Source organism: Passer montanus, unplaced genomic scaffold, assembly GCF_014805655.1.
Source record: "Passer montanus isolate IOZ18808 unplaced genomic scaffold, ASM1480565v1 scaffold44, whole genome shotgun sequence".
Classification (NCBI taxonomy): Eukaryota; Metazoa; Chordata; class Aves; order Passeriformes; family Passeridae; genus Passer; species Passer montanus.
In genome coordinates this window covers 1,308,951-1,322,387 of record NW_024369262.1, presented here as the reverse complement: position 1 = coordinate 1,322,387, position 13,437 = coordinate 1,308,951, and the positions used below count along the sequence as shown (strand labels likewise).

General features: G+C 54.6%; 1 protein-coding gene across 1 annotated transcript; it reads left to right on the top strand.

The window, feature by feature from the left end:
- The first annotated feature begins 2,650 nt into the window (after positions 1 to 2,650).
- Positions 2,651 to 9,284, top strand: RHBDD2 (rhomboid domain containing 2). The gene is made up of 4 exons (XM_039720933.1): positions 2,651 to 2,825; positions 3,978 to 4,379; positions 4,699 to 4,849; positions 6,972 to 9,284. The coding sequence occupies exons 1-4, from the start codon at positions 2,681 to 2,683 to the stop codon at positions 7,384 to 7,386; spliced, it is 1,113 nt and encodes a 370-aa protein (XP_039576867.1). The 5' UTR covers positions 2,651 to 2,680; the 3' UTR covers positions 7,387 to 9,284.
- Positions 9,285 to 13,437: the final 4,153 nt, after the last annotated feature.

Here is a 13,437-nt window from a genome sequence, read left to right as displayed (position 1 = left end):
CCCCCCTATTTCCCCCGGTACCCCACTTGTGCATCACCGTTTGTAGCAGATGCTGAATGGGGTTAGAGAAAACATCCAAAATCTGGGTCCTAAAGGAAAAGTAAGAAAGGTTTGCCAGCTTTTCTGAGTATCCTAAAAAGCCAAATATCAACTTGTAGAATGGTTTTCCAAAGAAAGTGACGGGTCATGATATTGGGAGCCACTTCTGTGAAACGTGAGGGCTCGCTTCAGACAGGAAGAGTGATTAAATGAGAAGACAGCAAAAATAAGATTGATTATCTAATCTGATTATTTTTAGAAGTTGTATTGTTTCACATCAAACTACGTTCTTGTGAGAGTTGGTAAGTTAACAGTTGCACCTTTCTTTCTAGGGACAGTCTGCACATGCACCCAGAGAACAGTCAGCGGGCGCCCTGGTTGGTTTTGTTTTGGTTTGGTTTGTTTTGGTTTGTTTTGGTTTTTTTTTTTTTTTTTGTTTTTTTTTTTGGGGGTTTTTTTGTTTTTTTTTTTCATTTTAAAGGCAGTGCGGAGCTTTCTCTGATTTCAGCTGAAGGGTTTGAGCAGATTTGCAGAGAAGTTGGGCTGTTTCTTTCCCCCCTGGGCGTAGCAGCAGGAGGCAAATCCCACTGCCACAGCCGAAAATAAGTTTCTGCAAAACAAGCAGTGACTGGAATAATTAATTAAAGAAAAAAAAAAAAAAAAAGGGGGTTGAGCTCCCTGCCTGTCTTTTGGCTTCTCCTTGAGAAACTTCATCTGCTCCAGCCATGATGTCTTCTACTGCTCCCTGAGCCTTTCTGTGGCAGCCTGGCACCTCACAAAGGTGCCCATGCCATGTTGGGGTTAGGGCAGATCCCAAAGGATGCTCCCAGCCAGGGCTCAGGCTCTCAGTAGAGCCTCTGGGTGGTTGTGCACTCCTCAGGGGCTGAAGGCTTCTCAGAGGTGGGAAATGGAATTAATTCAGAGAGACTTTCAGGCTTATGTGTCTGCCTGCCTGCTGATCTGTGCTGTGGTCCCAACCAAAACTTTGAGGCTGAGATGTGGGGAAAACATCAGCCCTTCAACCCTCAGCTGGAAATGACCCCAGCTGCTTCAAATCCTCCTCCACGTTGCGAAATCAGAGGTGGTGTGGGAAGGTGGCTTTGTTCTGATCCTTCCAGTCCGAGCCCTTCTGGGTTCTGTGAACCAGCAGCCACACTGCGTGGGCACACAGCAGAGCTCACAGGGCACTCAGGGTGAGAAGTGACCCCTGCAATCTCCCAGTCCAACCCCGGGCCAAGGCAGGGCCACCTGGAGCAGGTGACACAGGAACACGTCCAGGTGGGAGGTACAGTTGTCTCCTTTTGTGCAAATATTCTCATTTCCTGCTGCAATATCCACAGCCACATCCCCAGCTACAAGCTCAAGAGGAGGTGCAGTTGTGGGTAGTGCTGACTGTGTGTAAAGCCAGCTAATGGTCATGATCACGGGGAAGCTCTACCCCAAGGGAATCAGATTAAGTTCTGCCTGCTTCATTGTGTTTGGAGGTTTTTATCACAAACAGACAGCACTGCTGGGGTACACTCCTCGAGCTTTTATTGCAGCATCAGTCTCACTGCATGACTGAGGCAGCAGAAAGATGGAAAAAACCTCACGTACAACCAGCAGCAGCCAAAGTTACCTTTACTATTTCCCACATTTCATCATCTCCTTATGTCCACAAGACCTGCAAGAAATTTGGTATCTTCATTTTTGAGCTGCTGATTCCTGTCCTAGATCTGACTAGAGCTGGCCAAAGGATGAAGCCAACATTCTGGGGAATTGGAGGCAGGCAACACAAACCCCCCTCAGGGTTTGCCATGAGCATGGCAGCAGCAGCTGTGCTGTGGACGTTCCTCTCCACCTGAAGGGAAACTCCCAGCCTTGTGTCCAGTGTCCAGTTCTGGGCCTCTCAGTTCAGGAAGGACATTGAGGGGCTGCAGCAGGGAAGGGAGCAGAGCTGAGGAGCACCAGGAATGGCTGAAGGAGCTGGGAGGGCTCAGCCTGGAGAGGAGGAGGCTCACAAGGGACCTCCTTGTGCTCTGCAATTGTCTCACAGGAGGCTGCAGCCAGGTGGGGGCTGGGCTCTGCTCCAAGGGACAGCGTGAGAGGATTTAGTCATAAACTGCATCCCAGCAGAGTCAGGCTGAACATGAGGAGGAATTCCTTCATAGAAAGGGTGATTAGGCAGTGGAAGTGGTGGAGTCCCCGTGCCTGGAGGTGTTGACATTAACACCGAATGTGGCACACAGGGCTCTGGGCCAGCTGACGCGGTGGTGTTCATCGGTCACGGGTTGGACTCCATGACCCCAGAGATCTCTTCCAGGCTGATGGGTTCTCTGCCTCCCAGCGGCCAGACCCCGCGGCTCGGGGGGCCTGGAGGGGCCTCCACACCCTGGGGCGGCCGTGTGGGAACACCCCGCCATACCCCAGCCCTGGGCGGGCTCCCAGAGAGACCTCACACCTCTCCCTGCGATAGTTCCCCTTCTGAACAGGGAAAAGATAACCATAATTAAATAAAAACTCAAAAGGGGGGGGTGGAGAGAGAGAGAGAACAAGCAAGACCCCCCGTCTCCATGGCAACGACCCCACGGCGCCTCCCGTTGCCATGGCAACGGGCAGGCCTTCCGGCGGCGCCCGGAAGAGGCGGGCGCGCGGGGCAGCAATGGCGGCGCCCTGGGCCCCGCCGGCCGCCGCCGCCCTCACGGTGCTGCTGTCGGTCGGTGCCTCCGCGCCCGGGCTGCTGCGGGGCGTCCCCGCCGCCCGCTCCGCCGCCGCGCTGCGCCCCGCAGCCCTGCACGACGGGGAAGGTGAGCGGGGCCGCCGGCGGGCGCAGCCGCTGCCTCCTTGGCCGCTCTGCCCGCCCCATTCCGCGCCCGCTCCAAACCCCAGCGGAGCCTTGGTGCCCCCTCTCTCTGTCCCTTCCCCAAGCCCCAGCGGAGCCTTGGTGCCCCCTCTCTCTGTCCCTTCCCCAAGCCCCAGCGGAGCCTTGGTGCCCCCTCTCTCTGTCCCTTCTCCTTGTCCTGCCCTGGAGCCCGTGGTGCCCCCCCAGCCCCCATTCTGTGCATTTCCTCAAGCCCGTCTCCCAGCCCGCTGCTCTCCCCGTCCCGTCCGCGCCCCGTGTCTCTTTTCGTGTCTCTTTTCGTGTCTCGTCTCTTCCCGCTCTCCCCTGACCCGCACCGAGCCTGCCGGGCACCCACCTCAGTCCCTCGGTGTCAGGCTGCCCCCCTGCCCCCTCATCCCTGTGCTGTGACAGTCAGCACAGGGGATAACACCGCTGGGAGCTTGAGGGATTGCATTTCTCAGTCCCTGTGCTAATTCCAGAATGATTTCTATCACAATTTTAATTGCCCGTGCAGTGATTGCCTTTATCAGTCCAGGGCTCTGAGCTGATGGGTGGATTCCAGCATCTCCTCTCCTGTCTCCAGGGGTTGCTCTGCCTTGTTTTGTTTCTCACTGGTGTTTTTCTGGCTGTGGAACTGAGGTTGGTGGGAGGGAGGTGGAAATCTGTCTCAATCCTTGCTGTGTGCCATGGGGAACACCTGAACAGAGGGCCCAGAGGTGTGATAACCCCCAGACATTTTTGGTGATGGAAATCAGCCTGCCAGCAATTTAGGAATGTTTATCTTTGTGCCAAAATCGTCAGTACCGTAACAGTTATTTTTATGTCTCTTGCCTTCTCTTTTAATGAGACTGAAATTTACTACAGATGCTGCTGCTTTTTTCCAGGCAGCTTCCCAGGGAGCAGCAGGAGCCAGCCCATATGTTTGTGGCACCCAAGACAGCACTTGTTCTCACTCTATCTGGTTATTTATGCCTGGTTTTGAAGGCCTCAGGTCCTCTTCTACACCAGGCTAGAAATGAAAGCTATTAATGCATCCTGTGGGCTCACTCTGCCTCTGCTCAGGGCTGTAATTGTGCCCCAGCAGCCCCAGTGGTGTCTGAGGTGCTGCTGTGCTCAGTTCACAGGTTGCTCACCTACATCTTCATCTACGAGGACCTGGCCTCCCTGGCCTGTGGTGCTGTGATCACCTGGTACTTCGCTGGCAGCTTTGAGAAGAACGTGGGCACAGTGAAGCACTGCGTCCTCACCGCCGCCTTCTCCGTGCTCTCTGCCCTCCTCTTCCTCCTCCTCCAGCCCCTGGTCTCCAGGCTGCTGGAAGTGGGGGATGCCAAAGGCTTCCTGCCAGTGGCTTTTGCCATGCTGGGTGTTTCCACCACGCGCTCACGCCTGAGGAGGACTCTGCTCTTTGGCTGCAGAGTTCCTGTGCTGCTGGTGCCCTGGCTGGGGCTCTGCCTGGCCTGGTTTGTCCCCCACTCCTCCCTCCTGGGGAACCTGTGTGGGCTCCTGGTTGGGGAGGCCTGTATCCTTTCTGAGAGGGAAGGCCTGGGCCACAGAGGGATCCTGGTGGGAAGGAAGGGCTGTACTTCTCCTTGCTGCCTTTCCCTGGACTCTTGTCCTGCCCTGAACCTCACTGGCTTTTCTCAAGCTCATCCCATCCCATCCTGCATTTGTGTTTCACCCCACACTGCCCCTGCCTGCAGGGGGGATGGTCTCTGAGGGTGGTGCTGGGTAGGGCTGGAGAATTCTCCAGAGAAAGTGGTTTGGGAACAGAGGGGACCCTGTGGCTGTGTCAGAAATGAGTGTGTTGTCCTCAGCTGTCCTTAACAAGCTGGTTTCAGATGGTCTTGGCTACTGTTTCTGCTTGGATTTTCCAGAGTCTGTGGGCTCTAAGCTGGACCGGGTGTTCCCTTTCACTCTGCTGAGGAGGATTCCAGGGCTGAAATACATCCCAGGCTCCTCAGCAGAGAGAAGAGCCTCTGCAAACAGCATGTAAGTACAGGAGTTCTGTGAAACATCTTGTAGGGGAATTTTGAGGTGTGACTAGAGGCCTGAGATCACCTCTGAAAGCTGTGTTGTGCCTCTCCTGTTCACATCGTGGGTGCCATGGGGAGCAGAGCCACCCACTGATGTTGCATTGGGGACATTAGTGTGACTAATGACTCCCCACCCATTAACTGAACCAGGTTTTTAGTGAAATGGGGGTTACAGAGCTCTCCTTTGCTGCATGTGCACATGGGAATACTGCAGCTCTGGCTGAGTTGTGTAACTGCCCCAGCTTCAGGCAGCTGTTCCTGGCTCTGTGGCTCCCTGGGCCATCATCCTTATCTTTATTTGCCCCACCTTTCCTGCCAGGAATGCTGTGAAGTGAGTTGTGTCCAAACCTACTTAGGACCAGAGCATTGTAAATTAAGGATGGCACTTACAAAGTTCAGTGCAGACCTTTTGGTGTCTTTTAACCTTTCAGCAGCTTTTCAGTGTCAAGGCAATGTTGCTTTACAGAAAAGAAACCTTGGGGCCCACAGCTGATGTGCAGGAAAGGTTTTAAGTTTAACACAAACCATGAGAATTCACTTGTACTCTAAAAAGCTTCAAAATGCAGGTCAAATATTTACTTATTCTAAGGTGTCCTTTGAGTTTCACAGAGAAAAAATAGTTTTCTATTCAGGGTTACATTCTGTGTATTGTTTAAGCCATCAGCTTGCTGTAAAGTTTTATTTGAAGTGGAAGCATTCCCAGGTGTTTGCACTGCCCTCACCCATGGGAAGCCATAAAAGCAACTCTTGTCTCAGCAGGAGTGTCCATCAGGACACTCAAAACGTGTGAGTGCTTGCAGGGGAGGCCAGGCCGACCCAGAATTTGTGTTTTCCCTCCCTCCCTCCTGTGCAAGAGCAGCTTTTGGGAGCAGAGGGAGCCTGGCTCCGTGCTGAGCCTGTGTCAGCAGCAGTCCCATCCTGCTGTGCACAGCACCTCAGTGCCTCAGCCTGCCTCCTTGGGTGAGGTGACACACACGGTTGTGACACAAAGCTATTTACATGAACATTTGACTATCAAGCAGGGCGTGGGAAGGTGTTTCTAGGATGCTTCCACTGCTGCAGCTGAATTTGCATGTCTGTGTCTTAGATACAACTTCTGTAAGTGCTTCTGGAGTTTAATTTTTTATTATTTTGATGCTTATTTCCAAGCAAGAGCTCTTAATAGTTTGGGATTTGTTTTAATTTTAAATTTTCATAAGGTTCAGGCATTAAAAGGCTGCAAATCAGGAGATATTTCTTTGAAGTCCAGGCCTTGGCATCATGTTTATGTCCACAAATTTAAAAAAAAAATCCAAACTCAAACCCACACCTCAAATAATTAAGAAGAAATCTCCAAGCCTGAAAATCCCAGCATGAGCCAGTCTCTTCTCCTTGCTGGGAACTTGGCACTCATGGCTTCATGAATATTGCCTGGATTCTCAGCTCCCATCCTCGTGTGCGTGGGCTGAGCAGCACTCCTGAAGTGCCAGAGGCTGAGGCTTCCAGGCAGATTGCCTCTCTCCTGATAGGTTTTGGCAGGATGAGTCATGCCTTCTGCTGGCAAAACTTCCTAGCCCTTGCTTCTGAATGATTAATTTTATTTCTAACTCTCTCTTTTATTTCTAACTCTTTCCTCCTTCCTTTTTTTTCCCCTTTGCTCTGTACTCTGGGCTCTTCCTCGCACCAAAGGCTTTTGTGTTTTCTTGATAAATAACAAGGCAGTTGTAACATCTCCTGATTAATGACTGTGCAGATGTGTCACTCTCAGGGCAGGGAGGATGTGCACAGGGATCTCAAAGCATGTTGAAATTTGGCTTTGTGTACTCCTTGCACAAAGAGTCTGGGGCCAAAAGCCACGCTCGTTCAGTGGGTGTGGAGTGAGAGTGGGAACAGCTGTCCTGGGAGGCCACTAAAGCCATTTTTTACTCAAGTGCTACTTATAATAAGAGCTTCTGTGGTAGTGAATCCCTCTGATGGATTGCAGTGATGACCTCTCTGAGCCCTGGTCAGGAGGAAATCTGCCCCCAGGGCATTTCCAGCGCTAATTAGGCAATGTCAGTTGTGAGCACAGTGTAACCCTCTGTTTTCTCCCTGCCCAGGATTAAGGCTGTGCCTGGCACTTACCCCACCCAGAGCCACCACTGCCCTTCGCCTCCGGCTCTTCCTGCTGGCCCCAGGGCTCAGAGCCAGGGCTTTCATCACAGCCACGCTCTGGGACACCACCAGGGACACCTGGCACCTCAGCAGGGCCCTGCTGCAGGACACAGCCTCAGCTCTTCCCTCTGCCAGGCCAGAGGTGCCTTTGGAGAGTGCCCTGGGCAGGCCCAGGCTGGAGCCTCACCAGGACAGTGCTGCCAGCTGGGCAGATTGTCTGTGCCACAGCGTGTGTGCCCGCCTCAGGCACAGCCACCCACAGCCACGGGCCTTCTGGCTGCTGCTCAGCAAGCTCCAGGGTGTCCAGCAGCCCCAGTGACCCCTGCTGCAGCTGAATTTACCAGAGTCCAGGTGTACTGATCCTCCAGAGAGCAGCAGGGCTCAGCAGGGGCAGGGCTGCTGTGTGAGCTTGCAGTGCATTGCTGGATCTGTGCTGTGCCTGGGTGAGTGTTGGTACCTCCAGTGAAGGCCAGTCCCCTGCTTCCTGGCACAGTCTACTTGAATTATATTTCCTGGAGGATGGGAACTGTATCACCTCTGAACTTCTCATCCTTTTTCTTCTTTGCTGCATTTGGCAGCTGCCTTTTTCCACAAGTCCACTGGAGTTCCAGTGCAGCAGCCCCCCAGGCCAAGGCAGGAACCTTAGTGGCAAAACACTGAGCAGATCTGGGGTTTAGCTAAGCTGCAGCAATAAGCACTTCCCATTTACATTCCTGTCTTTTTTTACAGGTGTGATGTAGCTAGAGCCCAAAAGAGTGGGAATCATATGAGCCTTAGTTTGTAACCTAAAATTAAATGGAGGAGGACAATGTCTGTTTGTACTGGTGACTTGTCCACTTGAGAGAGTGCTTTGAAGGGGGCTTGTTACACCAGCCTGGGGCAAGAGGATAGAATACAGAGTGCCTTCTGCTCCAAAACACAGCTCTAGATGCTGAAGGTCCTATGCCTGCATCCATGGATTGCCTTAATTTTTTGAGAGCATTGCACCAGCTCAGCCTGTAGCACCAGCACCTGGCAACCTCAGATGCCTGTGAAGTAGTGAGGGACTTTTCAGTGAGGGATTTTGGCCCTTTGTGGAGCAAGTATTTATAAATCCAAGGAGCTGGGAGGGACCTTAACAATGGGTTAGAAGAATTAAGTGGAATGTAGCAGTGCTGCTGGGGGTGTTCACACTGCTCAGCTTTAGAAATCTCACCCACCAATATTAGCACAATCTCTCTTTTTTCAGAGTTGTGGGCAGGTGTGTGGGAGAGGGGAGTTTTCAGCCAGGGATTTACAATAGGATTCACTGTTTGGTGCCTGAGGCTGTAATGAAGGAGTTTGTCCAGTTGCTGGGATTTGAGCTTTATTCCCAGTTATGTAGCCCACTGTACAGTGCCCAGGAGGAATCTGCTGTCTCAGTGTCTGTAAATCAGCCAGGATCTCAACAATTGCCCTTGACTCTACTGGGAGTCTTGCTGTGCTCCATGAAAAAGTGCTCCATGAAGCACAAAGTGCCATTCCTGCTCCTGGAGGTGTCCTTGCAGTGCCTCACCCATCCCCAGAAGCTCAACAGCCTCGGGGCTCCTCCCTGCTCTCCGTGAGCCTGGCCAGAGGCAGCTCTGGCACATCCCAAACCACATCCCTGCCTCTTTCAATTTTCCATATCAGGGTGTGAACAAACCCTGTGTTGTCATCCAGCTGCTTTACTTCTCCAGCAGCCCCTCTGGAATGACTGCCACGGTCCCATGTGGGATGCAGGGGCTTCCTTCTGGAGGAGACCAAAGGCAGTGCTGAGGACTGCACCTCACAGTAAGACATGAGTAAGATGCTCTTCTTGTGAGGGTGAGCACCCCAGGCAGGGCTTTCAGCAGGAGGATGCAGCAGCTTGGGAACCAACTTGGATTTGGGGGACAGCTCTGTTTCATACCCGATCATTTCCTCTGTGGGATCACAAAAATATTTAATTTCATGATCCTGTTTTTCCTGCTGACAGCAATTGCATTTTTATACTTTTAGTGTGGATTAAGAGCAGGATAAGGAGCTTGTTTGGAATTCAAAAGCATGTTTTTAATACCAGGAAAGAAATGCTAGAGATAACATTGAAATGTTGACACTCCACTCCTGTTAGTGCCTTGATTTTCCCTCCTTATGAAATCCTTGCCTGTAAACTTGGGAATTTTACCACTGATTTTTTCCAGAAGGGTGATGAGGATCAACAGCAATCACAAATGTTGTGTGTCTCCAAACTGTAAACTTGAAATAGAATCTGAAAGACAGACTGGTTTTCTCTGGGTTTGTTTATGAGTGGGGAGCTGGAGCGTGCCCCTCCGGGGGATGGGTGGGGTGGGATCTGTGGGGTGGGATCAGTGGGATTGGTTCTGTGGATGGGATCAGTGGGATAGGATCGGTGGGGTGGGATTGGTGGGGTGGATTCTGTGGGGTGGGATCCCTGGGGTGGGATCAGTGGGATGGGATCAGTGGGATAGGATCGGTGGGGTGGATTCTGTGGGGTGGGATCAGTGGTATGGGATCAGTGGGGCAGGATTAGTGGGGTGGGATCAGTGGGATCAGTGGGGCAGGAGCAGTGGGATGGGATCAGTGGGATCCCTGGGGTGGGATCAGTGGGGCAGGATCCCTGGGGTGGGATCAGGGGGATCAGTGGGGCAGGAGCAGTGGGATGGGATCAGTGGGATGGGATCAGTGGGATCCCTGGGGCAGGATCAGTGGGATCAGTGGGATGGGATCAGTGGATCCCTGGGGCGGGATCAGTGGGATGGGATCAGTGGGATCAGTGGGGCAGGAGCAGTGGGATGGGATCAGTGGGATCCCTGGGGCAGGATCAGTGGGATCAGTGGGATGGGATCAGTGGATCCCTGGGGTGGGATCACTGGGGCGGGATCCGTGGGATCCCTGGGATGGGATCAGTGGGGTGGGATCAGTGGATCCCTGGGGCAGGATGGGCACAGCTGTGTCAGGCCGGTGGCTTTGGCCGCGCGCTGAGGACGAGCGCTGGGGACACGCGGTACTGCAGGCTGGGAAACGCTGGCATCCACTTCTTGTTCCTTGTCCATGGGTCGCTCTCCCGCAGAGCTGTCAGAGGGATGGGTGTTTCCAGGAGCACTTTCCTGGCTTTACTTCCAGGAAGGCACCGCGGGAACAGCCCCAGTCCCAGCTGGTGCAGACCTCCCTCCAGGAGGGGAGGAGCAGGTCCAGCCACGACCCTTTCTGTGCTGGGACAAGACAACTGCCACAGCCTTCCAGGTGAGCCCTGAGGACCAGACTGAGCACAAAAACCTGGGCTGGATTTTTTTTCTTTCTGCTGCCAGATCTTTTGGGAGCTTCTCGGTGGCCATGGCAGATCACTTGGTCTCTGATTCTACAGCTTCCACCGTGTCCCCAGCAGTGTTCCGAGTCCAGCTGCACCTCCTGGTCTTGTGCAATATGTCAGACCTCTCTTCAGTGTCCTTCAGATGCATGTTTGTGGAGATTTCTTTTCTGTTCCCTGCTTTTCTGAGGGCATCCATTCCGCAGTGAGAGGCTCTTGGAGAGTGGCGTCCAACAAGTGCCAGTTCCTCAGGGCTGGGGGGGAATTCAGAACTCATCACCCAGAGAAGTGAAGTTGCCGAGAGGGAGGAAACAGGTTGGGATGAGAATTTACAAACGTGTCTAAGGCTGAGAAGGGATTTACATTTGGAAGAGAGGGAGGTAAAAGTCATCAGCTCACTGGGCTTTGGCATCTGTCTAAGCTCAAGTAATGTTACTCATCACACATTGCAGTACCCACTCATTTCCTTGGTGGGGCAGTGGAGAATTGAAGTTCCTAAAGCAGGGGGAAAAAAAAAAAAGAAGAAAATAAAAAAAAAAAATCAATAACCTCCCAGTTCAGGCTGGGATGGCTGCCCCTGGGGTGACTGCCCTGGGAACGTGCTGTCCCTGGGGGTTTGTTATTCTGTGCCTCTGGCTCATTCCTAGTAAAACTGCCACTTCATTCCCTGCCAGGATTGTGTTTGTCCACAGGGTGTGCAGAGAGTCCAGAAAGCCCCTTGGGCTGCCCCCGTGTCCTCAGAGGGTCACTGCAGGGTGACAGTCTGGGGACAGTGCTGGGAGCAGAGCCAGCTGCTCCCTGTCCTTGGAGTAGCTGTCCTGCCATGGGAAGGATGCTCTGGAAGTCCAAGTCCATCCCCTCTGCATGGTGCAAGGGAAGAGGAGTCAGGGACACACGAGGAAAGCAGCACTGGCTTGGCCTCCATTGCTGCCCCATGCAGGAGTGAGAGGGGACCCGCCAAGTGGGGAGGCTGGCAGGGACACTGATGCTGGAAGAGAAGAGGTTTGTGTTTCTTTGCTTGCCTGGCATTAACTTTTGGCCAAGCACACCCTTGCAGACATCCTGACCGAGGGCCAGGCTCCCTGTGCCAGGGCCAGGACACTGCCAAACACCACCTCCATGGCTGCTCCGTGGTGTCCCCTGTTGTTTGCTGGCACTGTGAGGGCTCTGTGGCCAAAAGTTCAGCCTCCAACTGTGCTGGGGACAGAGGAGAGCTGGAGAGGTGGGAGAAATAAAGAGACAAAGCCCTGACCAAAGAGGTGTCTGTGGGCTGCAGGACTCTGCTGCCTGCCCCGGGGGGGTTTGGGCTGGGTGTGATGAGCCCCCAGCCCCTTCCCTGTGGGGACAGGATGGGACAGGCTGTGCCGTAATGCAGGTCCAGGCACCTGATGGGATGAGCCCAGCCGTGGACCTGCTCAGTCCTGCCATCCCCTCAGGGCCACTGGGATCTTTAAGGTGTCCATTCACCCCACGGGGCATGGTCACAGACCAGGGAGCTCCCACGGGCTCAGTCCCAAAGCTGATGTCAGTGGCACCAGTGCTCGGGTGACCTGCCAGCCCTCGACCCTCTGCTCAGCTGCTGTCAGGAAACAGGCTGTCCCTGCAGTTCCTGGGGTCCGTGCCCCCTCCTCACACCTCTTCAGTGCCTGCCAGGCCCAGCTCGAACTTTGCACCTTCCCCAGGTCTTTTATTGACTCTGGAGCGAGCGTCAACACAGCGCTGGCGTCAGGATGGTGACTTTGGATGTGCCAGTGCCAGCAGGCAAAGGGAGGGGACCCAGCCCGGGGTGACCCCCACAGCTGTGGGGCTGCTCATGGGGTCAGGGCAAGCTGTGCCTCTGGCTTTGGCCAGGCTGGAAACAGCAGGGCTGTAACCCAGCTTCCCTCCCCAAAAAAAGCCAGCAGGGAGGAGAGCAGCAGCCCCTGCAGGAGCCAAGGTCTGGGTTGTGAAATGTTCCACTGGGACTGCTGGGGATGTTCCAGAGCTGCTTGAGCAACTTCCTGGTGTGGCAGCGAGCAAAAGACCACCCCAAAACACCCGAATCAGCTGGGCTGTGGTTAAATCAGGAGCACGTGCTCGCCCCGGGTGAAGCAACCCCTGGCTGCCACGGAGGATGGCAGAGACTGGGTGCCAGCCTCCACTGCAGGGTCCCCTTGTCCCCCACGGGGCAATGACCGGGGGGAACTGGGGGTCCCACACCATGGGGGAACTGGGGGTCCCACACCATGGGCACCCAGGAGCGCCCACAGACAGGGTCCTGGCTCAGCCCAGAGTTAGTGTCCAACACTGACCTCAGCACGCTGGCCCCAGTTCATGGCCCCAGTTCATGGCCCCAGACACGACTCCACAGTGCCCCAAGCCCTGCTCCCACTGTCACCCCAACTCTGACCCTGCCGTGACCCCAACGCTCACCCCCGAACTACAATGTTCATCCCATTGAACATGGGTGAACATTGAGCCTCCTCTCTCGAGCCTGCACCCAGACCGAGCCCTGCCTGCACCCACTGTGGCTCTGGGCCCTGTTCTGCACCCTGACCCCACCCGTGACCCCACAACCCTGACCGACCCCTGAACCCACCCGTGACCACCCCATGCCCCAATCCTCACCGACCCCTGACACACCCGTGACCACCCCAATCCTCACCGACCCCTGACACACCCGTGGCCACCCCAATTCTGACCGACCCTGACCCCCCACCCCGTGACCATGCAACCCTGGCCGACCCTGAACCCACCTGGGACCATCCCATGACCCAACCCTGAACCCACTTGTGACCCCCCCAACCCTGCCCAAGCCTGAACCCACCCGTGACCACCCCATGCCCCAGCCCTGACCGACCCCTGACCCACCCATGACCACCCCATGACCCAACCCTGACCCCACCCGTGACCACCCCAACCCTGACCAACCCTGAACCCACCTGGGACCATCCCATGACCCAACCCTGAACCCACTTGTGACCACCCCAATCCTCACTGACCCTGACCCCACCCGTGACCACCCCAATTCTGACCGCCCCTCACGCCGCTCCTGTCCCTTTAAGACCCCCGTCCTGGGGCTGTACCATGCGCCGCCGCAGAGGGGTGATCTCCACAAACAGGCG